This window comes from Phocoena phocoena, chromosome 12 (genome assembly GCF_963924675.1).
Source record: "Phocoena phocoena chromosome 12, mPhoPho1.1, whole genome shotgun sequence".
Taxonomy (NCBI): Eukaryota; Metazoa; Chordata; class Mammalia; order Artiodactyla; family Phocoenidae; genus Phocoena; species Phocoena phocoena.
The window spans coordinates 68,694,710-68,721,716 of record NC_089230.1 but is presented as its reverse complement, the minus strand read 5'-3'; the positions used below and the strand labels follow the sequence as shown (position 1 = coordinate 68,721,716).

At 41.9% G+C, this 27,007-nt stretch overlaps 1 protein-coding gene and 1 pseudogene across 1 annotated transcript; both read left to right on the top strand.

The window, feature by feature from the left end:
• Nucleotides 1-1,365: 1,365 nt before the first annotated feature.
• C12H6orf163 (chromosome 12 C6orf163 homolog) lies at nucleotides 1,366-21,922 on the top strand. The gene is made up of 5 exons (XM_065889175.1): nucleotides 1,366-1,752; nucleotides 6,512-6,606; nucleotides 10,080-10,187; nucleotides 15,001-15,203; nucleotides 21,418-21,922. The coding sequence occupies exons 1-5, from the start codon at nucleotides 1,605-1,607 to the stop codon at nucleotides 21,851-21,853; spliced, it is 990 nt and encodes a 329-aa protein (XP_065745247.1). The 5' UTR covers nucleotides 1,366-1,604; the 3' UTR covers nucleotides 21,854-21,922.
• On the top strand, nucleotides 3,633-4,224 carry LOC136132277 (density-regulated protein pseudogene; annotated as a pseudogene).
• Nucleotides 21,923-27,007: the final 5,085 nt, after the last annotated feature.

Genomic DNA, 27,007 nt, shown 5'->3' with positions numbered 1-27,007 from the left:
GTGGTAGGAGGAATGTTTTCCAGTGCAGGAATCTGGTTGAGATTGGGCAAACTCAGTAACATAAGAGATTCAGTCTTGAAGCAAGTCTTGGTAAGTGAACCTTTGATAAGGTGTAAGCGACCTCTTTGCCCAGGGAAGCAATCTCTTCTGATAGAAGAGCTATTTGCCCAGAGGAGCGAGCAGTTCAACTGACAAGTTGATAAGAATTTCCTGACGTAAACAGTGAAGTTACTTATTATTTTATACCCTTATCGGGTGACCAATCTGTCCCAGTTTGCCAGGCATCGAGGGGCTTCTTAAGATGTAGCACTTTCCATTTTAAAACAAGGACAACAAATTAGTTAACTCTGATTTTTAAAACCAAGCTTAGTAATTTTGAGTGCTTGCTTAATGAAAGTAAATTTTCCTTTAAGATACTTGTGATATTTCCCAGTTTTATTGCCATGGCACAAAAACATATTTATAGATAACCTGAAAAAAATTAAACTCCCTCCTTTTCTGGCCTAAAAAAATCACTTCTTTTGGTTTTTTTTTGGTACGCGGGCCTCTCCTGCTGCGGGGCACAGGCTCCGGACGCGCAGGCTCAGCAGCCATGGCTCACGGGCCCAGCCGCTCTGCGGCATGTGGGATCTTCCCGGACCGGGGCACGAACCTGTGTCCCCTGAATTGGCAGGTAGACTCTCAACCACTGCGCCACCAGGGAAGCCCCAAAAGTCAATTCTTTAAAGCAAACCATTTAATAGAAAGTATAGCAGGCTGAATAATACTCCTTTTCCCCCAGCCACCCCAGAGATGTTTGGATCCTAATCCCTAGAACCTGTGAATATGTTCCATTATATGGCAGAAGGGTCTTGACAAATGTGATTTAAGTTCAGGATTTTGAGATGGGGAAATTATCCTTTATTATCTGGGTGGGCTTGATAGAATCACAGAAGTCCCTATAAGAGAGAGGCAGATGATCAGAGGAAGAAGAAAAGGCTATATTGATGTGAGTCCATGGGCCAAGGAACGTGGGTGACCTCTGGAAGCTGGAAAAGGCAAGAAAACAGATGCTCCCCTAAAGCCTCCAGAAGGACCAGTGCTGCTAACATCTTAATTTTAGCCCCATAAGACTCATTTTGGACTTCTGACCTCCGGAAGTGCAAGAGAATAAATTTGTGTGGTTTTAAGCTACTAAATACGTGGTAATTTGTTACACCCCCAGAAGGAAACTAATACAGAAGGTATCTGGGAAATGAACAGCTGTACCATGTTCCCTTTAGTCATTATTTCTAGTCGCTTTTATGAGCAAAGCTTGTCTTACCTAGCAACAGTTGCTAAGTAAGTTAACAGTTTAATCTAGAGTCTAGGAGGGAGCAACTGCTTAAATCTTCCCAAATCCAGTGCCCAGACCTTATATGGCAGAGGCTTTCATTACCATTCTTTACCATTAGGCACATAACCACTACCTAATCATGGCAAATCATTTAATCCTTGCAAGCCTCTAGCATTATCTTCAAACCTTGAACCTCCTCCAGCTTTCTCAAACATCTAGCTTCTCTTAAAATTACTTTTTCTGATCCTGAGAGTGTTTTGACTGTACGTAGTAAAAGACAAATTTAATTATGATCAGAAATCCGAATTACACAAACTTCGTTTGCTGTGCTGTATGTAATAAGATAATTCCACCAGCCCCCTATGGGGAAATCTTCAAACGGATCCATGAGTACAAGCCATTTAAGACACGCTTTTACACTCACAAAGATATACTGGGTAAGTGACTTTGCTGTTTTTCTTTGTTCTCATGTTTCATAGCATTATATGACATTCTTCCTGATGTGTAGACTTTGATCAGCCCTCCTGATCAAAGTTGCTTGTCCTGCAGGGGTGTGTCTTTGGCATGAGAAGAATGTGGGTTGAAATCCAGTTCTCCATTTCCCAGTTGTGTGCCTTGACAGTATGCTTAGTCTCTCAGTCTGTCTCCTTATATGTAAATAGGTATGTTAATACTTATCTTGCAGATTTGTCTTGAGGCTTTAATGAAATATTTGTACCTATTCTAAAGCCTGGCACATAATAGTTCTTTTTGCCCTTCCTCATAATTGGGCACCTTCCATACACATAGGAGAGGAAATATCTCTAAGTAATACCTTAATACATGGGTGAAAGAAACTATATTCTTTTTTTTAATACATCTTTATCGGAGTATAATGCTTCACAATGGTGTGTTAGTTCCTGCTGTATAACAAAGTGAATCAGCTGTACGTATACTTATATCCCCATATCCCCTCCCTCTTGCGTCTCCCTCCCACCCTCCCTATCCCACCCCTCTAGGTGGTCACAAAGCACCGAGCTGACCTCCCTGTGCTATGCGGCTGCTTCCCACTAGTTATCTATTTTACATTTGGTAGTATATATCCGTCCATCCCACTCTCTCACCTCGTCCCAGCTTACCCTTCCCCCTCCCCGCCCCCGCCCTCAAGTCCATTCTCTATGTCTGCGTCTTTATTCCTGTCCTGACACTAGGTGCATCAGAACCATTTTTTTTTAGATTCCATAGATATGCGTTAGCATATGGTAAAACTATATTAGTAGCTGGTGACATAAAAGTAGGTAGATCTGGGTAACAGAATATGTACTATATATACACTTATTTTTCTTCCTCTTTTAAATCCTTTTGTATTTTTAAAAAATTTTTATTGAAATATAGTTGATTTACCATGTTTCAGGTATATAGCAAAGTGATTCATTTTATATATATATATAAAAATTTATATAAATGTATTTTATATAAAATATATATTCTTTTATATAAATATATGTTCTTTTTCAGATTGTTTTCCATCATAGGTTATTACAAGATATTGAATATAATTCCTTGTGCTATACAGTAGGTCCTTGTTTATCTATTTTATATATAGTAGTGTGTATCTGTTAATCCCAAATTCCCAATTTATCCCTCCCCCCATATCACTTCTAGTAAGCAAATCAAGTTGTAATTACAGGTTTCCTTCTCATCTCCGTCAGATTTTTCAGTCTGACTTTAAGCCTTAAAAGTGTTTTCCTAAGAACTCTCAAAATACTTCTCATATCCTCTCTTCCTTAATATGTTAAATCAGTGGTGATTAAATTTCACTCCTGATCTTTGAACATGTAAGAAGCTAGAAAATAGACGGTGTTTTGAAAAAGCTAAAATGTAGCGGGAGATCAAATTGGGATCATCCTCTAAAAATATCAATACCAAAACTGATAACTGATTTTAACTTTTAGTAACTGTTTAGTATGACTTATTAATTATTATCTCTATAATGATTTGACCTTTTACACCCAGAGCAGTGGATATCTATTCTTAATATGCTTTTATTGGTTGATTCCTTATGCCTCCTAGGATATCTGAATCCAAACATTAAGTGAATAAATTAAAGCATATTGAAATGTCTGTATAAATGCTAATGAGTATTGCATAGGGTAGTTCTCAACCCTGGCAGTGTCCTACAGAACTTTTAAATCCAAACACAGCCTCATTGGATTTAATACTGTTACCGAGCTCTTGGGCGGCTCTGGCCGGGGAAGACGAGTCTCATGTGTCAGTTCAGCTGGCGGTGGTGGCGAGCGCGGAGATGGCGGAGACTGTGCGACCACCCGGTTTTGAAATGGCTGCTGACATTTCTGAATCCGGTGGGCATGATTGCAAAGGAGACCCGAGGAGCAATACCAAGTTAGATGCAGATTACCCACTTCGAATCCTTTACTGCGGAGTCTGTTCATTACCAACAGAGTACTGTGAATATATGTCTGATGTTGCTAAATGTCGACAATGGTTAGAGAAGAATTTTTCAAATGAGTTTGCAAAACTTACTATAGAAAATTCACCCGAAGGAGCTGGAACAAGAAGTGAGGGTCAAGGAACAGCAGGGGAAGAGGAAGAGAAGAAACAAAAGAGAGGTGGAAGGGGTCAAACAAAACAAAAAAAGAAGACTGTACTACAGAAGGTTAGATAGCCAAAATTCCCAGAGCAAAGAAGAAATATGTAACAAGAGTGTGTGGCCTTGCAACTTTTGAAATCGATCTTGAAGAAGCACAAAGTATTTTTGCTCAGAAATTCTCCTGGGTGCCTCAGTAATAGGGGAGGATGAAATCAGCATTCAGGGAGACTTTACAGATGACATAAGTGATGTCATTCAGGAAAAATGGCCAGAAGTGGATGATGATAGCATTGAAGATCGTGGAGAAGTGAAGAAGTGATTTTGAAAATTTGTCTGTATTTAATGATCTGAACTGATTGTTGATATGGCCAAAGGGAAAGAGGTCTTTAAAATATATATATATTTGTATATATATTATATATATATATATATATATATATTTATCCTACAGTAAAACTGTAGCCTACCCTCACCCCTGGCATTTTCACTGTTCTGTACAAGGCTGGTTTTTTTTTTTTTTTATTTCCAAAGTCTAATAAACAGGAGAGGGTGTCATGCTTGTGCATGAAATAGAATTTAGTCAAATAAAAAATTTTGGTCATTTGGTACTGAAGTTTTCTTTTTTTTTTTTTTTTTGCGGTATGCGGGCCTCTCACTGTTGTGGCCTCTCCCGTTGCGGAGCACAGGCTCCGGACGTGCAGGCTCAGCGGCCATGGCTCATGGGCACTGCATGTGGGATCCTCCCGGACTGGGGCACGAACCCACATCCCCTGCATCAGCAGGCGGACTCCCAATCACTGCGCCACCAGGGAAGCCCATGACCCACTTCTTGACATTATCCTAAAGATATAATGTCTGGCTTAAAACTGTGGTTGAGGGTGTTCTTCAAAGTGCTACTCATGATGTAAAAAAATTACAAATGATAAAGATGAACAATTGGGAAATGGTTAAAGAAATGATGGTTTGTCATATGGTAGAATATTTGCATATATTTTAAAATATTTTCTAGGAATACTTGGAATGTGTTTGATAGTGTTAAAAAGGAGGTCAGACCCTCAAATCCATTTTATACATTATTTTCATTATTGTTTTGAGTGGATAGGCATTGAGAGAGGCTGAGTTCTTTTTCTGGCTATAAATTTATGTGAGTAAAATTCTAACCATTTGAAAATAATATACACCATTGCTCAATATAGTCTGGGAAATAGCAATTGAAATTTGTTTTCCTTACAAGAGAAACAGTGACAATGAATCTTAATGAGTACATTAAATGAATTTAAAATCTGTTTTTATAAAGGTCTTAAGTCAGGTGCTACAAACTGAAAAGAAGACTCATGGTATTTTAAATTGCTATAGACACCTTTAAGAAAGTTAGAACTCATTGTTTATTGCCATGCAAATTGCAATATTAAATGAATTAGTGGGTTTTAAAATAATTGAAATCTTAGAATGTATAATAAAGATACATTATCTTTAATCTTTAATATAAATTAAGAAAGTGAAATTCTGCATTAACTGTGAATTTATCTGATAAAGCAAATTTACCCATTAAAAAAAAATACTGTTACCGAGTCCAAACCTGTTCTGCTCACCATACAACAGGCCAGTAAATCAGGAGACTCAGGGCAAGGAATAAGGACTTTATTTGGAAAGCCAGCAGACCCAGAAGATTGCAGACTAATGTCCTAGAGAACCATGGTACCCCATTCAGAAATCAGGCTTCTTTTATATTAAAAGGGGCGGAGGGTGGTTGGTTGTTGCAGACTTCTTGGTGCAGGAATCCTTTGTTCTTGCAGCTGTCTGGGTAGGTCAGGTCATGATGTTACTGTAACCTCCAGCAAGACAAATTTTATTCTCTGTTTTGCAACTTTTTATCTCTATATGAATGGGGAAGTGTTAACACCTTTAAAGGTCAGAACCTTGAGAATGGGCTATCCTGTAAATTTCAGGCTATAGGCAACATTCTTAACTCTAAGCAAAACAATAGAATACAAAGGTTAAAGTAAAAGAAACAGATCTAATATGGAGTCAGATTTGTTCTTCCCTATTACAATACTAATCCAACACAAGCCCAGTAAATTAGAACCTTCAGAAGCGGCCCTCAGCTTGTGGGGTTTTCTTTTAAGTTTTAAAATATTTTTTATATATTTTAATAGTTTTTTATTTGGAAATAGTTGAAGACTGATAAGTTTTAAAAATAGAACAGAGAGTTCCCATCCAGCTTCTCTCATTGATGCCTTACATAATGCTGCTACACTGTCAAAACCAGGAAATTGGTGTTGGATCAATACTGTTAATTCAGGTGCAAACCTTACATGTACTTTTTTTCTTTGGTGTGTAGTTTTATTTTACTTTTTTTTTTTACTTTTTATTTTACTTCCCCAGTTGCCTCCCTGTGGACTGGATCTAATACACAGTGCTGTGAGTTCCCTCTTAATCAGTTAGGGAAGAACTTACCCCTTTCATGGGTATCTTTAAAGACTGACATTTCCTGAAAGGATATATTTCTTAGATAACTCTAATAAATAACTCGATAACAGTGAAAAGGAAAGCCAAGAAACAGTCTGTGGATATTTGTGATTTCTTTTTTCTCTTCAAACACACAGATATTGGGACAGATATTCTGAATAAAGGAGAGCAGTTTCAAGAAGCTGTACTCAAAGAACGTATTGCAAAAGCAGAAGCTGACATATGGGCTAAGGTAAAGGAAGTTGGAAATCAACCTGAATGCATCTTTGTGGTTCTTTCACGTTTTGGATTTGTATGAAAGAGTGGAGTCAGGCAGAACCGACTTGAATGCTGGTGTCTGTGGGACCAGGGTAGCAAGTTCTTCAATTCCGTAGTCTTGGCGTCTTCAAATGTAAAAGAGGAACAGTAATACTCTGTAGGATTATTGAGAGAGTTCAATGAAATAACGTGCCCGGCACACAGTAGGTGCTAAGTAAGAAGTAGAAATCATCAGGCACTTCCTTCTGTCTAAATTGCCCCTCTGTGTGGATGACTCCTGCCTGCTCCCTTTATTCTCATGGGATTAAAACCTTTTTAAAAAAACATTCTTTTGCAAATGTTTTCTCCCATTCTGAGGGTTGTCTTGTCTTGATTATGGTTTCCTTTGCTGTGCAAAAGCTTTGAAGTTTCATTAGGTCCCATTTGTTTATTTTTGTTTTTATTTCCATTACTCTAGGAGGTGGGTCAGAAAGGATCTTGCTGTGATTTATGTCATAGAGTGTTCTTCCTATGTTTTCCTCTAAGAGTTTGATAGTTTCTGGCCTTACATTTAGGTCTTTAATCCATTTTGAGCTTATTTTTGTGTATGGTGTTAGGGAGTGATCTAATCTCATACTTTTACAGGTACCTGTCCAGTTTTCCCAGCACCATTTATTGAAGAGGCTGTCCTTTCTCCACTGTACATTCCTGCCTCCTTTATCAAAGATAAGGTGTCCATATGTGCGTGGGTTTATCTCTGGGCTTTCTATCCTGTTCCACTGATCTATCTTTCTGTTTTTGTGCCAGTACCATACTGTCTTGATTACTGTTGCTTTGTAGTATAGTCTGAAGTCAGGGAGCCTGATTCCTCCAGCTCCTTTTTTCGTTCTCAAGATTGCTTTGGCTATTCGGGGTCTTTTGTGTTTCCATACAAATTGCGAAATTTTTTGTTCTAGTTCTGTGAAAAATGCCAGTGGTAGTTTGATAGGGATTGCATTGAATCTGTAGATTGCTTTGGGTAGTAGAGTCATTTTCACAATGTTGATTCTTCCCATCCAAGAACATGGTATATCTCTCCATCTATTTGTATCATCTTTAATGAAGCAGCTGACAAAGGATTAATCTCCAAAATATACAAGCAGCTCATGCAGCTCAATAACAAAAAAACAAACAACCCCATCCAAAAATGGGCAGAAGACATAAACAGACATTTCTCCAAAGAAGATATAAAGAATGCCAACAAACACATGAAAGAATGCTCAACATCATTAATCATTAGAGAAATGCAAATCAAAACTACAATGAGGGCTTCCCTGGTGGTGCAGTGGTTGAGGGTCCGCCTGCAGATGCGGGGGACACGGGTTCGTGCCCCGGTCCGCGAGGATCCCACATGCCGCAGAGCGGCTGGGCCCGTGAGCCATGGCCGCTGGGCCTGTGCGTCCGGAGCCTGTGCTCCGCAGCGGGAGGGGCCGCGATGGTGAGAGGCCCGCGTACCGCAAAAAAAAAAAAAAAAAAAAAAAAAACTACAATGAGATATCATCTCACACCAGTCAGAATGGCCATCATCAAAAAATCTAGAAACAGTAAATGCTGGACAGGGTGTGGAGAAAAGGGGACACTCTTGCACTGCTGGTGGGAATGTGAATTGGTTCAGCCACTATGGAGAACAGTATGGAGGTTCCTTAAAAAACTACAAATAGAATTACCATATGACCCAGCAATCCCACTACTGGGCATATACCCTGAGAAAACCAAAATTCAAAAAGAGTCATGTACCAAAATGTTCATTGCAGCTCTATTTACAATAGCCCGGAGATGGAAAGAACCTAAGCACCCATCATCGGACGAATGGATAAAGAAGATGTGGCACATATACACAATGGAATATTACTCAGCCTTAAAAAGAAATGAAATTGAGCTATTTGTAATGAGATGGATAGACCTAGAGTCTGTCATACAGAGTGAAGTAAGTCAGAAAGAAAAAGACAAATACCGTATGCTAACACATATATATGGAATTTAAGGGAAAAAAATGTCATGAAGAACCTAGGGATAAGACAGGAATAGAGGCGCAGACCTACTGGAGAACGGACTTGAGGATATGGGGAGGGGGAAGGGTGAGTTTTGACGGCGAGAGAGAGTCATGGACATATACACACTAACAAACGTAGTAAGGTGGATAGTTAGGGGGAAGCAGCCGCAAGGCACAGGGATTTTAGCTCGGGGCTTTGGGACAGCCTGGAGGGGTGGGATGGGGAGAGTGGGAGGGAGGGAGACGCAAGAGGGAAGACACATGGGGGCATATGTATATGTATAGCTGATTCACTTTGTTATGAAGCAGAAACTAACACACCATTGTAAAGCAATTATACCCCAATAAAGATGTTAAAAAAAAAAAAAAGACATTCTTGTTGTAGTTGTTTATTATTGCTTAATATATAGTAGACCATTCGTTTGTGTAGTGTGTAATGCCCCTAAGTGCCTGTTTTTTCCAAATGCTGCGTCATAGCTGACTCTCCTTTTCACCCCCTCTCCCAGCTCCCCTTCGCTCCAAAGTCCTTGACACCTTGTCCATGCGACTGCCGAGGGCCATGGAGGCAATTTGAGGGTCTTGGGGCTCATGGCCAGATCCCAGACACTTCAGCGATGCAGAATCTCAATTCTCCAGCTCCCACTTCTTCCAGTTAGAGAGAAAATGCCATACGTGACTTCCTAAAGAAAATTAGTGCTCCTTGAGAGCGGGACAACCCACAGTGCTAGAACATTATTTCTCGGTTTCTCTATAAAGTAAACATCATAGCAAAGAGTGTTGGAATTGCCCAGCATTAGTCCCAGCAAAAGCTTGGTATTAAAGTACTTCGAAAGTACAAAATGCTTCAGTGCAAAGGGTAATAGAAATAAAAATCTTACTAGACATATATCCTTATCAATAATAATAAAATTTAAATTGATTGTGAGTCATTAACTACCCTAACACAAGAGAATGCTTTTGTGAATAATGTACAATTTAAATATAACAATATACAATTTAAATGTGACTAATGTTCTGGGCATTCTCTTGAAATAAAATAATGAAACCTCTTCCTGAAGACCCTGATGCAGGGGATCTGGGATGGTACTCAGCCTCCCTTCTCAGTAATTTCAGGCTTTGTGCATTTTTCCACTTCTCTGTATTTTCCAGATTTTCTGCGATGAGCATACATGACTTTGATAGTCAATCAAGCAAGAAATAAAGTGCCAAAGAAAAAAGACAACCCAGCAGCCTGCAGTAAAGCTCTCCTTAGCAATTCCTGAAACAGTGATTTTAGCCACGGTTTGGGCCGTGTTAGGGCATCTCTGGCTGAGGTCTAGATTGCTATGGGAGGTTTGAGATGGGAACAGAGCCAGTAGTCAGGGGCCCCAGGGTGGTTGCTAGTTTTCATTAAACATGAAAACCTGATACATATTAATAAATGAACTCTTTCAAAGGCAGATGAACGCCAAAGAGAAGCAGTGAAGAAAGCCCTTGAAGAAGCAAATGACAAGCACAAAATGAAAATCCAGATTCTGAAAGAGGAACATCAAAAAGATTTACAGGTTTTTATAGTGGCTTGTTTGTTGTCTTTTTAGCGGTACTTTAGTAAAAAGCTCTGGCGTGTTCCATGGAGGTTGGTTGGGAGGCCCAGGATTTTCACACAAGGTATGCTGGACTCCGTGGCAACAGTGATGCATGGGTGCAAGAGAATCCCTTTGACATAATGAAGTATAATGAATGGCCTTTGATATAATGAACCCAAACCTTTATGGGGTTAAGGTATGAAGGAGGCACCCCTGCCTGCTGGACCCTACATCCCTTGCCACTGGCTCTCTTTCCTCCTCTCAGTCCCCTTCTTCTGGACCCTCAAACCTGTATGCACCACACTCCTTCCCACCTTGGGAACTTTGCCAGAATGTTCTTCCTGCACTTCATCAGACATCAGGCATCACTGGTCAAGGGAGACCTTACCTGATCAGCTCTGTCCTGCTAGCCATACACTGTCCTTGTCACCCCGCCCTCTTTAACAGCATCACCACCTAGCACTGGCATAGTAAGTAGATTGGAGGATTGATTACTTGTTGAATATCTGATCGCCATCTGCCTGCAGCCTTCATAAAGGTGTGTCTGCCTCGCTACCACCCTTGTCCCGGTGCCAGCACGGTGCCTTGACTTTGTAAATGTGAAAACGGGCTGAAGAGAGGAAGCAGGCGCTTCTCTCCCTTCTCCTGAGCTCTCTGATTGCATCCTTTTTCCTAAGTTTGCATTTACCGCGATGCCAAGAGGGACCTCTGTTTCTCAGGTATTTCCTGCAGGACCAGAGGTCACACAATGAGGGGAACTCTTTCCAGCCTGTAACTTGTTCCAGTACACGACTCTGGGTAGTCAGTAAACTGTCCAGGCAGAGAGACCCAGGGGTTCCTTACACAGTTCAGTCCCAAACTCTGCTCAAAGGAAAAAACAGAACTATTTTCACACGTGGGTCACAGGAGGGACAGGACAGGGCACGATGCAGGTGTGATGATTCCTGGGCAGAGGCTGGAGGGAAAGTGGCAGAAGTGTGGACCCAGGTTTGGCCTAATTCAATAAGAACATAACGAATAAACAGTTCAGGGACCATGGGCCCTTTTGTCTCTCGTTTCAGCCGTGAGCACCTGCCATGTATCAGCTCTGTACCAGGTGAGATTAAATAGACTGTCCTCAGAAAACTTTCTGGCAGGAAAGGGACCCCCACCCCAGGGATCCTAAGGGACGGTTGATCCTCCCTGCTTGGCTCCCTCGGCCATCCCTGATTTCACTTTGAAACGGGAGGAGCGTTTACAGCATGTCCAGATAGGCCTGCTGCTCAGCTAGCTGGGACTGGAACGGCCACACTGGTTCTTGAATAGTGAAATACTCCTCTATCAATTGATAAATCACCACTCCCCGGACCCCTAACACCTTCACTACCCTGGACCTCCCGCAGCCCAGCAATTTGAAGGGGCAACCGTTTCCATGGGTGTGGGCCTCTAGGACCCTGTCCTGTGCTGCAGCCAGAGGATCCACATTTTAAATATCACTCCTGGCATTAGGGTGTGATGAGGCAAGGGTAGCTTAGATGTGATGCCTGTTGCAAGGAGCTTGCCTCCTAGTCTTGCTCTAGGTAATTTGATGGTACCCCATATAGTCTTTGGGTTGAGTTGATGCACTTAGTGTTAAAATAGAAGAAGTCCTAAGAAAGTTTAAAGAGGGAGGTTGACCTTCCCAAATTATTCTAAAAAAGTCTCAGGGACTTTTTTTTTATTATGATGATGAATGAGTGATTTGTCTAAGAGGGATGTGGAGGGTTGTTTCAGCTGTAGGGTCCCCAGACAGACATCGCTATTGCTCCTCAGGGGGTGTCTCTGAACCACCTCCTTAGAGCCTACTTACCTGCAGATTCCTGGGCTCCACCTGACCTACAGAGTCATTGGCAGCATATTTAACCAGCAGCCCGTGTGATTCTCACGTATATTAAAGTTTGATATAAGCACATATAAAGTCACACATATTCTCTCATATTAAAGTTTGAGATTACCCGTATAGAGAGCAGAAAACCAAGTTCTTCTAGAACCAAACAGCATTACATTCTGGGACGTAGAAATCACCAGGTATTGCTCTTCTGTGATGTTAAGAATTTGGGTGTCAGATGTTTGCTGTTAAATAAAATTTCCAGGTCTTGGCCAATGGACAGATAGGATTTTGAAACGGTGCTAATATTATCTTATTCAAATACAATAATATTAAAAAGTAAATAATAAAATGGAAGCTAAGGGAAAATGAGAGTAGGAAATAGAATGAAGTCAGGTGTGAATCCAAAACTTAGAAATGTCTGTATGCCACAAGGTCCTGTGCAGTTACCATAGCTGGCCCTTGAGCTTTCTGACAGTCAATGCACAGAGGAAAGTGCTATGAATCACCATGTCCATGAGGTAAAAACAAATCCGGTACTCAGATGGCCCAGATCTTCCTCCATGTGATACCTGAGAGAAACTTCTCATGGGGGAGGCATTGTGTAATAAAGGAAGGTCTGTCAAACATCTGCACAGTAAAGAGAATGGATTTTATGAGGCTGTCTCTTATCTCCAGGTAGAGGCGGATTCACTCAAAGTGCATTTCAGTAAAAGTAATTTAACTGGAAGGCTTTCCATTGAGTAAGAACACCACCAAACAGTAGGTCATTGAATTATTTTTTCGTAGCTTTAAATAGGTATTGGACATGCTGTATGAGGCAGTAAAATGATTTTGGTTTTACTAAACCATTACATAAAAGAGGGACAGGGTTTAATTCTCTGAATCCTTGTTCAGAACCCAGTCAAAATAAAGGGCTGGTGTGTCATTTTTAAATTCTGTGATTCAAATAGAAATGTATTATGATAATACATCTATCTAAGGTTCAACCATTCAGCAATCTCAGTTACTGAAAATGTACTTGAAAACCCAGAAATAATCCCTAAGAAGTTAAAATATCCCCTAAGACGTTAAACAACGGCCTCTGACTACAACATAGAGACTCAGGCTTATTACCTGTAGCAGAACCTTCCATTCCCTGCTCAGTGATTGTCTCTGGGAGATAGGGAGGAGGAGGGAGGGAGGAACCTCACTGTCTTATAAGCCTGGACGGCGTTTCTGGAAGGAAAATAAACTGATGAATCTCTGGAAAGACCCCAGCATCACAGCCAGCAATGAAGCGAGAAGCTGGTGGGCGAGAATCCTGCTTTTGTTCCACTGACTCACTCTGTGAAATAACTTATTTTCTTTTGTTTTTATTCTTTTTTTTTTGCGGTACGCGGGCCTCTCACTGCTGTGGCCTCTCCCGTTGCGGAGCACAGGCTCCGGATGCGCAGGCTCAGCGGCCATGGCTCACGGGCCCAGCTGCTCCGCGGCACGTGGGATCCTCCCGGACCGGGGCACGAACCCGCGTCCCCTGCATCGGCAGGCGGACTCTCAACCACTGCGCCACCAGGGAAGCCCCTATTCTTTTTTTTTTTTTTAATTTTTGTTTAATATTGGAGCAGAGTTGATTTACAATGTCGTGTTAGTTTCAGGTGTACAACAAAGTGATTCAGTTATACATATACATGTTTCTGTACTTTATCAAATCCTTTTCCCATTTAGGTTATCACAGAATATTGAGCACCTTTATTTCTTTATGTTCTCTCTTATCCCTGAAACAGATACAAACTGACCTTTAAATGAAAGTTTTGAAACCCCTGGATGGAATTAATTGCCCCTCCTTTCTGGCATGTGTTTCTGTTAAACCACTGGTTGCAGGATGGGGTCTGGGTCTCCTCTGCTAGGCAGCAAGTCCCGAGGCGGATTCCAGCCTCCTTCTGTCTGTAGCATCGGGCCTAGCACTGTGCCTGTCACACCGTGCTGTCGGTGGACATTTCCAGCGATACAGGGTTTTCCTTGGGAGCCTGTTTCCCTCAGGTCCTGGTTTGGCAAGTGCCTCCTCTTTTTACTTGGCTGAAGCCTCCACAGGTCCTTCTACCTTGGCGCAGTGGAGCCCTTGCTCCCATCCCCTTTGTCAACGAGGAAGAGCCCCTCAGCTCGAACGAGCTGGAATGCTCCAGAACGACAGTGGGGACTGGCAGGCAGCTTCCTGTGACTGCGTTTGTGTGCAGTGCTTGCTGCCCGGGCCTCAGGTGTCCTCCTACCCAGCAGACTCTCATAGTCATTATTTCTGCCATTTTCCAGGACTGACTTCCTAAAGCAGTATCATGTTCTGTATTTCTAATCATGGATAAAGGTAATAGGACACTATAGAATATTTGGACAATCAAGAAAAAATACCTGTGACCCAATTACTCTTCTTTTTGCAATTCCTTTACAATATTATCTATATACGTATTTTATGCTAGCTTTTGCATTTCTGATTTTACTTAACATCATTATAAATGAAACTTTTCCATATAGTATACACTCTTCTTTATTTTTTCCTTTTAATAGCCATGTGATATTCCATGGTATGGATATGCCATTCCAGTTTTTTTTCTTTTTCCATTTTTTTCTGTATTCCTTTACTTTTTTTAAAAAAATATTTTTTTATTGAATGAAAGACTAAATTCTATGGTGCTTTACAATATTCAGAAGTTTCACACACATGATTTCATACAACCCCATAATCCCCTTTTTTTCCCTACCCCCTGTATTGCCCCTCCCCCTTCCCTCTCCCCACTGGTAAACATTAGTTAAATCTATATCTGTGAGTCTGCTTCATTTTTAAATACACTCTTCTTTTAAATCATTAGGCTTAACTGGCGTACATTCCATCAGGCAGATGAATTATGATTTGAATAACGTTTTTAAACATCAAAGCTGTAACACCTAAACCTAGTTTTTCTGTTGCTTAAGGAAATGGTATCTAAGACCAAGATCGAGTTGCATCAAAACGTGGAGGCAGAACTACAGCGAGAATGCCTGGCTGCCGAGCAACGCATGGTCCACAGGATCCAGAGGATCATGATGGAGTGCCACCAGGAGAAAGTCCAGGCCGTGGAAGAAGCCCGGGCCCAGGAGAGGCACATAGCCCAGGAGGAGATCCAGGCCCAGAGAAGGTACTCCAGGGGGCATCTCTGCAAATCAGTGTCTTACTCTGTCAGAATCAACTTGGAGAAAGGGATAAGGTTGAAGCACATAGGTGGATATTTCCCAGCTTTTGTGTTTTTACATTTTTTTAAGATTTACTTATTTTTTATTTTTATTTTTGGCTGCATTGGGTCTCTGTTGCTGTGCGCGGGCTTTCTCTGATTGTGGTGAGCAGGGGCTACTCTTTAATGTGGCACGTGGGCTTCTCATTGCAGTGGCTTCTCTTGTGGAGCACAAGCTCTAGGCGCATGGGCTTCAGTAGTTGTGGTTTGCAGGCTCTAGAGCGCAGGCTCAGTAGTTGTGGCACACGGGCTCAGTTGCTCTGCGTCATGTGGGATCTTCGCGGGCCAGAGATCGAACCCGTGTCCCCTGCATTGGCAGGCGGATTCTTAACCACTGCACCACCAAGGAAGCCCTGTTCTTACATTTTTATTATGGAATATATCAAACATAGAGAACAATATATAGTGTATTGTAGAATGTGTGTGTGTGTGTGTGTGTGTGTGTGTGTGTGCGCACGTGTGTGTGTGTGTGGTTTAAAGAAAAATAACACGAATACTCAAGGGCCTACCAGCCATCTGAAGGGATTAAAAAGTCCCATGTTCTTCCTCAACTACACTTCCTTCCTTTCCCCCCTCTTGCGAGATAACTACTGTTCTAAAAATTGTGTTTTTCATTCTATATCTCCAGTTTTAGGGACAGAGAGGAATCAAGAAATACTTTTCCACAGACACATATAAGTCAGTCTTCACATTCTCTAGCCCATACCATACGCTACTGTGGATGGGTTACTTTTGGTCTTTTTCTTATTACACAAGTCATAATGCTGTAAACGAAGTTGATCTTATGGAAATATAGAGAGCAAAAATTGCGAAGTCCCAACTCACTGCTTCCTACCCCGTCCCTGTCTCCCAGAGACAATCATTTTAAAGAACGGGGTCTGTATCCTTCTGTGCCCTTTTGATGTATTTACAGCCTTATATATGTGCATAATCTGAAATAATTTTTACGTAAATTGGATCATATATATATGTGTGAAAAATACCAAAGGAACCATTTTATAATATGTAATGAACATTTGATGGAATTGGCCAGTTTGAACAGGACAGCAGTCCGGAGCCCTAGTGGCCAAGAGAGAACCTCGGTTTCCAGGTGTTCAGAGACCTGACCAAGCTCATGTAGCTGAAGCAGCAGGACCAAAACTGAAACCTTTGTACTCCACCTCCTGGGCTAGGACTTGTCTCTTGCTTTGCTACTTGAGTTAACAAATCTATTTGTATATAATTAATGGGTAAAATTGTCCTTGTTAGAACTGTTTAGAATAGGGCCAAAGGTAAAATTCTGTAGGGGGTGCAGATAAATAGGAATGAAGCCTGCAGCCGCGGCTTCTTCGGTGGTCCCCCCTTCTTACGCAGGCTGTAAGTCACTGTGAGGCAGAGGAGGAAGAGGAAAGAGGATTTCAGGAGAAAGTTAGAGAAGGCGGTAGCTCCTGTGTGAGTTGTGGTCCAAAGCAGTGGAAGGTGGCTCTCCTCTCCCTCTGCTTCCCACCCTCCATCTGCAGGAGCTCTGTCCATCCTGAAGAAGCCTCTGGGTCCTCTCTTCACACACACCGGCAGCCTCCTGCTTCCTCCTTCCCTCTTTCGCTTTTGTCCCCCTTTGGCCCTTTCCTCTGTTAGGTTCAACAGCCACCTTTCATTAAGCCAGTTGACTAAGATTAGGGAACTGCCATGCCTGTTATTTAAGTATATCCATCTAGAATGTCCATTTTGTTATTGATATGTTCCAAGTGCCTGGTGGAGAACCTAGCGCATGGTGGGTGTTCTTTAAATAGTTATCAAAGGTTCAAGCTTGTTCCAGTCAGCTGAACCCACTTTGCAGCACACCAGGTCTTATTTCGAGACATTGCTAGATTCCAGTGTTCTTTAGAGCATTTGCAGAAATTAATATATGGAGAAGGGCCACTGTTGAGAATTCCACTGTGGATCTCTTACTTGGCTATAGACTTTCACTCAAGACTTCAGAATACTTACATATTGTGACAAATTTGTTAAATGCTCAAAACTTTCTTTGTGGGTTGAGGTGATTGAGTTCTAAACAGATTATCTAGGAGACGCTGTACTCTTTCTCTTAAAGGTAAAAAAAAGAAAAAAGAAATGAACATCTTGCTCGGAAAGGTTCTAAGTATTTACTTGCCCAAGGCAAAGGCATGACTGAAGTGGCTGCTCAGGAATGTGTGTGGTGATGGCTGTAATTCCTGGTGACAGCTGCCCTTTATTCCACACTAGAACATGCAAGGGCCCTTTGTATGCTTCTCATTGAATCCTCATATCCCTTCCTGGGGGATTCAGTCATCTTTCGTATCTTCGGATGAACATACTGAGTCTTAGAGAGGGACTAAGCAACTGCCCAAGGTCACCTGGAGAAGATACAAACCCTGGTGTGTATGATACCGAAGCTTGTGACCTTCCCTTATGCCACCCTGCTCGCTTCACCAGGGTTCCTCAAGTGCCTTCTGGGGCTGTGGTTCTGAGCTCGGGCACTGAGGAATAAGGCTCTTGCCTCAATATTATGTGAAGTAACTAAAGCACAGCTGTCCCCTTTGAGCAAGGCTAGAGGGACTTGTGCAAAGAACACATGGGTGCTGGAGGAGTTCTCGGTCCTGGAAAGATCAAGCAAAGAGTGTGTGGGCTGTGTGGTGAGATGGGTTTCTTGGAGGAAGTTAGTCTTGGTTTGGGCCCTAGAGAGAAGGGAGGAGGTCCCATTTGTGAAGGACTGAAAAGAGTGGGGACAGCATGAGCAAACACATGGAGGGGAAGGTGGGGAGTTTAATGAGGCGGAGCTACGGGAAGTTGGGAGCATTAATACCCCAGAGATACAAACGCGCTGCTGAAGGTTGGACTCTGGAGATGCCTCCTCTCCTCCCCGCCCCGTCTGATGTCTACCGCCCCAGCTTGGGTAGCACTAATCCTCCCGCAGACCAGGTGCAGTAGGTTCCCAGCATCTCGGGTGGAACATCAGAATATATTTTCCTTATAAGCACACTGGTTATGGCTAATTAAAATAGTGCTAAGAGCCCTGTAGTTCAAGTGAAATAGCTCATTGTGGGCTCACCTGGCAAATGATCTGCTACGTTCAGTGTTTCTCCAAACATTGGATGCACAAATGAATTTTGGAAACAGATCCCTGCGTAACTTAGGAATTGCCTATGGAGAAATGAAGTGTTGGTTTTTGCTGTACCGACACTGGGAAAATAACTGGCGAAAGTTGGAAAGGACATTTAAAAAAATATCAGATCCCTTTAAGCGAGAACAGATTTCGGTAGTAAGGAGTTTAAAGGGGGCTGTCATGGAGGGTGGGAGCTGGTGTCATCTAAGGTACACTTTGAGCAGATGTACCTGAGATCAGCTCTGGTGGAGCTTTTTAGTCAGCCCCTTAGATGGACACCTCCTCTGTGTGGGTCCAGAGAAAACCAGGTTGACCTAGTAGGAAGCTCACACCTGCTTGTGATGGAGCCGTGGTTCTGGAGAAGGGGTGTAACTTCCTCCTTGGGGAATTGGGGCCGGCTCAAGGAAATGCCTTCCAGTGCCTTCTGATCTAAGCCCCATGGGCTCTGATCATCATCTCCACAATCTCACCAACATCCTAAAGTTATAAATCATCAGCCTGAATCCTAAGGTTGTGTAGACGCACCTTCTGAACACTATCTATGCCTCTATTGTCCTGTGACCTGGGCTGAGAATCAGGAACTTGGTTTTGATTCCTCTTCTTTCTGTAGCCCCTAAATCCTAGCAATAACGGATTCTGGCACTTGTGACTTTGTAATATTTCTTGGATTTCCCCCTTTCTCTCCTTCTTCCTATCCCTTTCTCTTTCATCATTAATTTAGATCATTGTACACTCAGAATGTTACAAAATAGTACAAATTGGTCTCTCTACTTCACCCAACTCGGATTCAGTTTACCTGATATTATCAGAATAACAATTCTAAAATGTTATTTTCAGTGTGTTGCCCTCCTGATAAGAAATGTACAGTGATCTCTTATGCTATTGAAGCAGGCAGTGTTTTCTACTGAAGGGCAGGAACTCTCCGATTTGCTCCATTGTGTGACATTGAACAATAACTGTCTCCCCAAGCCTCACTTTCTTCACCTGTTACACGGGAATAATAAGAGGTAATAAATACAAATAGAACCGGCTTCAGTGGGTGAAAATTAAATGAGATACAGTGCATGTAAACTGCTTATCACAGTCCCTGGGACACAGTAAGTACTCAATAAGTGGTGACCCTTTTTATTAATAACGGATATAGCCTAGTTGGTGGGAGAGGGAATGAGAAAACTAGCATAGCAGCTGGAGAGGCTCAGGACAAATGATGTTTACCTCCAGATTGGGAAAATCTGTCAGGTTTGAAAGTCAAGTTGAAAGAATCAGAGACAATGAGAAAACTGCACCTTGGAGGGTAGAAGCTGGGGTAAGTCTTGGAAGGACTGTATTAGACTAGGAGGCAGAGAGGGGAGGGTTTTTATTAAAAACCATAAATACTCGAATTCAACATTTGTAGGTTTTTTAATCCTCAAATCTTTAGAGGTTCTATTCCAACTAGGTGTCAGGAGGAGATATCCACCAGAAGTGTATCTCAGTGGCTAAGAGATTTGCCCTGAACCCAGACTGCCTGGGTTGTAGCACTTGTTTTGCCACTCTTTCTAATTAAGTGAGATTGAGCAAGTTGCTTGACCTCTCTGAGCCACAGTTCCTCATCTATAAAATGGGCCTCATAGACTGAACTGCCTCGTAGACTTGTTTGAGTAACCCTTGAGTTAATATATTAACCATTGAGTTACTGTTGCGTTTATAGTTGGCTGCTATAAATTCTATATAATTGTATACATTATAACCAGAGGCCTATGAATTCATTCAGCAATGTTTCTCAAAGTATGGTCCCAGACCCTTTCAGCAGGTCCCCAAGGTCGAAGCTGTTTTCTTAATAATACTAAGATGTGATTTGCCTTTTCACTCTATCTCATGAGTATGTAGTGGTGTTTTCCAGGGTTTTATGTGTGATATCTCAACAGATTGAAATGAAACGAAAATCTAGCTTTTTTTTTCTATTAAGCCAGACAGTAAAGAGTTTTGCCACAAATGTAAAATGATGCCGCTTTTCTCACCAAAAGTTTTTTATTTTTTTAATTTTTATTATTTATTTATTTTTATCTTTGGCTGGGTTGGGTCTTCGTTTCTGTGCAAGGGCTTTCTCTAGTTGTGGCAAGCGGGGGCCACTCTTCATCGCGGTGCGCGGGCCTCTCACTGTCGTGGCCTCTCTGGTTGCGGAGCACAGGCTCCAGACGCACAGGCTCAGTAGTTGTGGCTCACGGGCTTAGTTGCTCCGCGGCATGTGGGATCTTCCCAGACCAGGGCTCGAACCCATCTCTCCTGCATTAGCAGGCAGATTCTCAACCACTGCGCCACCAGGGAAGCCCTCACCAAAAGTTTTTTGATTTAGCAAAAATATTTTTCCTACGAGGTAAGTGTTTTATGTTAATGTTTAATGGATTTATCGATACTTCACATGAATTTATAAATGTTTGTTAAATGTCTGACATTTAACTTTTAAAACTGTTAGGGTCACTAGATATAACCCCATATGAACAAAAGTTCTTTGAGTTTCTTGGTCATTTTAAGAGTGAAAAGTGATCTTGAGACCAAAAAGTTTGAGACTTCTGTCTTAGAGTATTGCTCAGATAGAATCAAGAATAGGGCTAAACTCACCCTGTGAGACAGTTTCCTCCCCTCTGGCTATAGGTGAGTAGCTGGGTTGATATATAGAAATACTTTCTCTAGGGGTTTGGAAATCTGAGCCTATTTCTTCATTTTTTTTTAGAACTCTGCATTCATATTTTTCTGACTACAGTGGACTCGAGTCCCTAAAGTTAGCGTTAGACGCTAGACTAGTGGCCTCGCCCTAGCCCACAGTGGGGAAATCAATGTGCACCTTCCCTGCTCTGAAAAATATTTTTTTATTGTTAACATCTAATCAAAGCTCATCTCCACCAGCCTGTCTCAGACTGGTGACTCATGTAAACCATGAAAGCATTTCTCCTACATCTGCGGTGAAAGACAAACTCTTTTTTTCTTGGTGGCTAATCCATCTAACTATTAATATCCAACCCTTGTTCCTCTCTGTAGAAAGGCCATGGAGGAACTTCGGAGAGCTGGTGTCACAGTTACGAAGGATCAAAAGAACAGTGTGAGCCAACTGATAAAGGAAAAAGAACATGAAATGAACGTCTACTATTGCATGGCTCAGAAACAGAAGCAAGAAGAGATTCAGAAAGTGCTTCAAGAAGCAGAGAAAACACATCAGGCCATGCTTGGAAATGTGATGGACAAACTACTTAGCACTCAGGGGAAGCTGCTGTCTATGGCGAAGCAACTGGAAATCATGACAAATTGGAAAGATTTCCTGGAGGAGGAGTTACAGGAAACCAGGGTAGCGTTTCAAAAATACATCAATTATACGTTTCCAAAGCTCTCACCGGGACAGGCAGATTTTATTCTGCCAGAAAGAAAGAAAATACCTTCCAGTCTTATTACTCAGGAGAGCCAAGCAACTCTTGATTAGAAGTCTTCATCTGAAATGGCACTACAAAAGACCTTGTTCTAAAGACTCAATAAATCCACTCAAAAACCACTTATCGATCCCCGGTTATGTGCAGCGGACTAGTGAGCTGTGAGCATTTTGATGGAAAACCAAAATATGCAAAAGCACATTCCAGGCTACGTTGAGGTTCCAAGTCTGATGGAGGAGAGATAACAGTGAGAGGGGTCAAAACTGACTAGGAGGGAAAAAGATTTCTTGGAAGTCTAAACATGCTTCTGTATCTGGATTTACTCACGTTTACATCAGACATTTAACTATTTTAGTATTTGTTGCAGTTAAAAAACAGTAAAGGGACATGTTCTTAGATGGTTTCCGTTGTGGAGAGGTGTGTCTAGTAATCCAGTATGTCTAGTAATCTAGTCTAAAGATTATTATTTTGTGAACTGCAATAGCTTTGTAGGAAAAAAAGCAGTGTTTCTCAGATTCAATAGGATAAAACTTAAATTCTGGGAAGCCTATATAAAATAATTCAGAAAGGACTATCTTATATTTGCCATTTGTGAAAGAAAAATATGTCTTTAGAGGTCAGATTCCTTGCCTCAGGGATGGGGAGTCCCCTTATGTTTATACCCAAGCCCAGGAGTGCTTGGAACTCATCTCTTTTAGGTCAAAATGCAGAAAAGCATTCTGTACCGCAGTGCTCAGGGCCAACAAATGTCAACATCTACTGAATTAAAATGGAAGAAAACCCAAGCCATAAAGACTGCCCCCCAAAAATCTATCCACTTTAATGTAGCATCCTTAAATTATTAATCACCAACTTATATTGGTGGCTTTAAAATTAAGTACCTGGAAAGCCGTTTTCAGTAAATTAAAAAGTGCTATTGTCAAGCAGGCCTTAGGTGGATTTGTCTACATTGACTGGTCTGGGATTTCCTAATGATAAAAGTAGTGATTTGTCTACAACTGCATAATGGACTACACTCTCCTAGTGCTTAGCTTCCTGATTCTGCAGGACTACTGCGGTCCATACTAATCGATTGCCTAGGGGCTGGAAGTCAGAACATTTATACAGTACTTTACACTGCCTTTTCCAGCACGTTCTTCTCATAGCAGTCAATGGGATAAGCAGGACAGGGGGGGTTGTTAGCCCATTTTGACAAATGATAACATGAAAACTACTATGTACGTATTTACATGCATGAAGTACTTTTTTTAAGTTGAAGTATAGTTGATTTACAATATTGTGTTAGTTTCAGGTATACAGCAAAGTGATTCAGTTATATATATATATTTTTTCAGATTATTTTCCATTATAGTTTATTACAAGATATTGAATACAGTTCCCTGAGCTATATGGTAATTCCTTATTGTTTATTTTATATACAGTAGTGTGTATATGTTAATCCCATACTCCTAATTTATCCCTCCCCCCACCTCTTTCCCCTGTGGTAGCCATAAGTTTGTTTTCTATGTGAGTCTGTTTCTGTTTTGTATATAGCTTCATTTGTATTATTTTTTAGATTCCACATATAAGTGATATCATATAATATTTGTCTTTCTCTGTCTGACTGACTTCACTCAGTATGATATTCTCTAGGTCCATCCATGTTGCTGCAAATGGCAATATTTCATTCTTTTTATGGCTGAGTAATATTCCATTGTGTATATACCACATCTTCTTAAACCAATTGTCTGTTGTTGGGCACTTGGGTTGTTTCCATGTCTTGGCTATTGTAAATAGTGCTGCAGTGAACATTGGGATGCATGTATCTTTTCAAATTAGGCTTTTCATCTTTTCCGGTTATATGCCCAGGAGTGGAATTGCTGGATCATATGGTGATTGTATTTTTAGTTTTTTAAGGAACCTCCATACTGTTTCCATAGTGGCTGCATCAATTTACATTCCCAACAGTGTAGGAGGGTTTCCTTTTCTCTACATGGGAAGCACTTTAAAAACCTTAATATTTAATCCTCACAATGACTTTTGAAAGTAATTATAACTGCCCCCAATTTATAGGGAGGGAAACCGAGGCTCAGGGAGATTCAGTAACTTTCTCCAGGGCACACAGCTAGTGACAGAGAGGGAATTCAGAATATGACAAGGCACAGGCAGATGGTTACATGAGAGAGACCTGGGTTTTGCAGACTTGAATAGATAAGAACAGCAGCTGGCACTGGGGAGTGCTAGCATGCGCCAGCCATGCGTACACAAGTGGACTCATTCATGTTCGCAGCAGGCTGTGAAAGGTAGGAACCATTAACACAGGCACAGACAGGTCAAGTCACTTTCTCAATGTCATACAGCGAGGAAGGGTCAGAGCCATTTTCAAATCCACAGAGTCAGTCTTCAGCCCACGCCTTCCGTCATTATTTTTGTTCAGATGTAAAGGCCTTGGTGCCTGGTTGGTTGACTCTGCAGGTGTGTGTCTTCGTGGCTTCTCTAATGAGGACTGGAAGGACGTGGTCTGTCCTCTACGTCAGGCATCGTTTTTGTCCCTTGTAGAAGTGAAAGGAAGTTGTACCTAGGATTGTGTGTCTGAGTTATTGGAGTCATTCACCAGATTCGCAGCTGAGCACAAGGAAGGAAAGCAGAAGGAAAGCATCTTCTGAAGACATTCACTTCATGGCTACAGTGAAGGTGTGTCTTTTGGTATCAGTGATACAGTGCGTAGCATAAAAAGAAAGCAGGCGACTTAGTTTTGGTTTGGAAAAAGGAATCTAGTTTCTCAGGCTTCAACCAGATTGGAATAAATTATCCGTGTTTTTAGTATTTCCTTGTTTATATTGATACTTCACCCTCAGCTCCCACCCCAATCCCAACGTTAGCTCTGTTAGGGTTTTTAAAGTAATGTGGATGCTTCCGATAAGGGCAGAGTTAGAGATCTTGTTACTGTCCTGATCCCAGCTTGACCTGCCCACCAGAGGACTCCTCCCTCCGCTTCCCCACAGTGCTAATCAGCCCTCTTGTTGTAGGGGTGATCGCAGGGGTTTCTGTCAGGACAGATTGACCTGATCCCAGAACCCCACTTGCTTTTTGCCTTAGAGCCTAGAGTCAGCACGAACCACGGAGGGGAGGGGACCTCTTCTGTCCTCTGTTCTCATTCTGCTCTGCCTGCCCCAAGGCCAATTTGAAGAAACAGTATCTTTATTTACTCTTACCCAAATCCTAAACCTTGATCACTTCAAGGCACAGTTCTTTCTAGCTTGAATGTCTCCAAGATGATATACCCCTGAGAATTAAAGTTCAAAGTGAATGGCTAATCTGCTCTAAAGGGCAGAAAAAGCTGATAGTAAACTAAAAATGAGACCTCCCTCGTATTTCCACAGTCCCATGTACGGAGCCTCTCAGCAGTCTCTTTTATTTTTTATTTTTAAAATAAATTTATTTATTTATTTATTTTTGGCTGCATTGGGTCTTCGTTGCTGCGCGCAGGCTTTCTCTAGTTGCGGTGAGTGGGGGCTACTCTTCGTTGCGATGCGCGGGCTTCTCATTGCAGTGGTTTCACTTGTTGCGGAGCGCAAGCTCTAGGTGCATAGGCTCAGTAGTTGTGGCTCGCGGGCTCTAGAACTCAGACTCAGTAGTTGTGGCGCATGGGCTTAGTTGCTCTGTGGCATGTGGGGTCTTCCCGGACGAGGGCTCGAACCAGTGTCCCCTGCATTGGCAGGTGGATTCTTAGCCACTGCGCCACCAGGGAAGCCCTCAGCAGTCTCTTGTTTCCATGACACTGATAAGGATGATCCTTGTGGATAAAAAAAAGAAACAATGGAAAATACAGCAACGACCACTGACTGAGCATCTGCTATGTATCAGCTATGGCACTAAATTCCTTACTAAACCTTGTCTTACTGAAATCTCACAGCAACCCTGTAAGATGCCTCCTATTACCCCCATTTTGAAAATTAGGAAACTGAGACTCAGAGAAGGAAAGTCGCTTGTTGAAAAATGACAAATTGTTTGACTGCAGAGCCATGTGTTTTCCACAGCTACAGCACAGAGCCTAATTTAGTGCCTGTGTAAACACTGAGTAGGCGTCAGGGGTGCACTGCTTTCAAAACACATTGGAATTGTAGCAGGCAAGTCTGAATTACTGTGCAGTACCCTTGCTCTTCCAGTGGGCATGGGCTGGGAGCCAAGAATTGATCAGCCTTCCCTGAATGTGCTTGAGGAACCCTCCTGATGCGGAGCCCAGGGAAGAATTTATGGAGGGGCATAACCCAGAGCTCCCTCTCACCACGCAGGTGTCGAGAAGGGCAGAGTCCCTGGCGGGTTCTGGAGACAGAAGCTCAAAGGTGAGAATTGCAATGTCAAGTGAAAAATTGAAAGTGAGGTATGTCTTTGAAATCTCAGTGGGACACTTACGTTTTCTAACAAAATCTGATTGAGACTAAGTCAGACTATTTTCAAAAAGAAAGATTCCCTGTGTGAACCAATTTTTAGTATAACTTGTCTTGAGAACACTTAGTAACTCTCCTGGTACCAATTACTGAGTACAATACCTAGAAAAGCCACTCTAGATCTTAGATACTAAGCCCCATGCAAGTTATTAAAATTGTAACCATTTTGGAAAGTTACTTTTAAAAGAGCTTAGGGAATTCCCTGGCGGTCCAGTGGTTAGAACTCGGTGCTTTCACTGCTGGGGCCTGAGTTCGATCCCTGGTCTGGGAACTAAGATCCGGTAAGCTGCGAGGCGCGGCCAATAACAAACAAAGAGCTTAAAGTGCATTTTTCTTAGTTGTCTTAGAGGCTTCCTGTACAGTAGGAGTCTGTGCAGCTCCCATGGTTTCTGATATTTAGGAAGCTATGTTAATTCCTGGAGGCCATCTGGGAACTTAATTTGAGGACCCTAAGAAATTACTGTAGTTAAATTTTATAGAAGTCAATCCACCAAGAAAAGAACCTTGTTTTTAGAGACGGGAGACCTGTGGGCTGGGAAACAGGTGCCTAGCATCCCTAGGTGAGATGGAGAAGCTACCTCACCCCCACAGCAGTCACAAAGCACAGGTCGGGCTATTTAGTAATCACTGGGCATTTATGTGACAAAGAAGGCACTCTGGTACTGTCTTTCTCTAACCTTGATTCCATTTGACCTATTTACAGCCTGCATATTCTAGCTTTGGGGGCCTTTTTTTCACTGACATCATGTAGACACTATTTGACAAAACAGGTTTGTT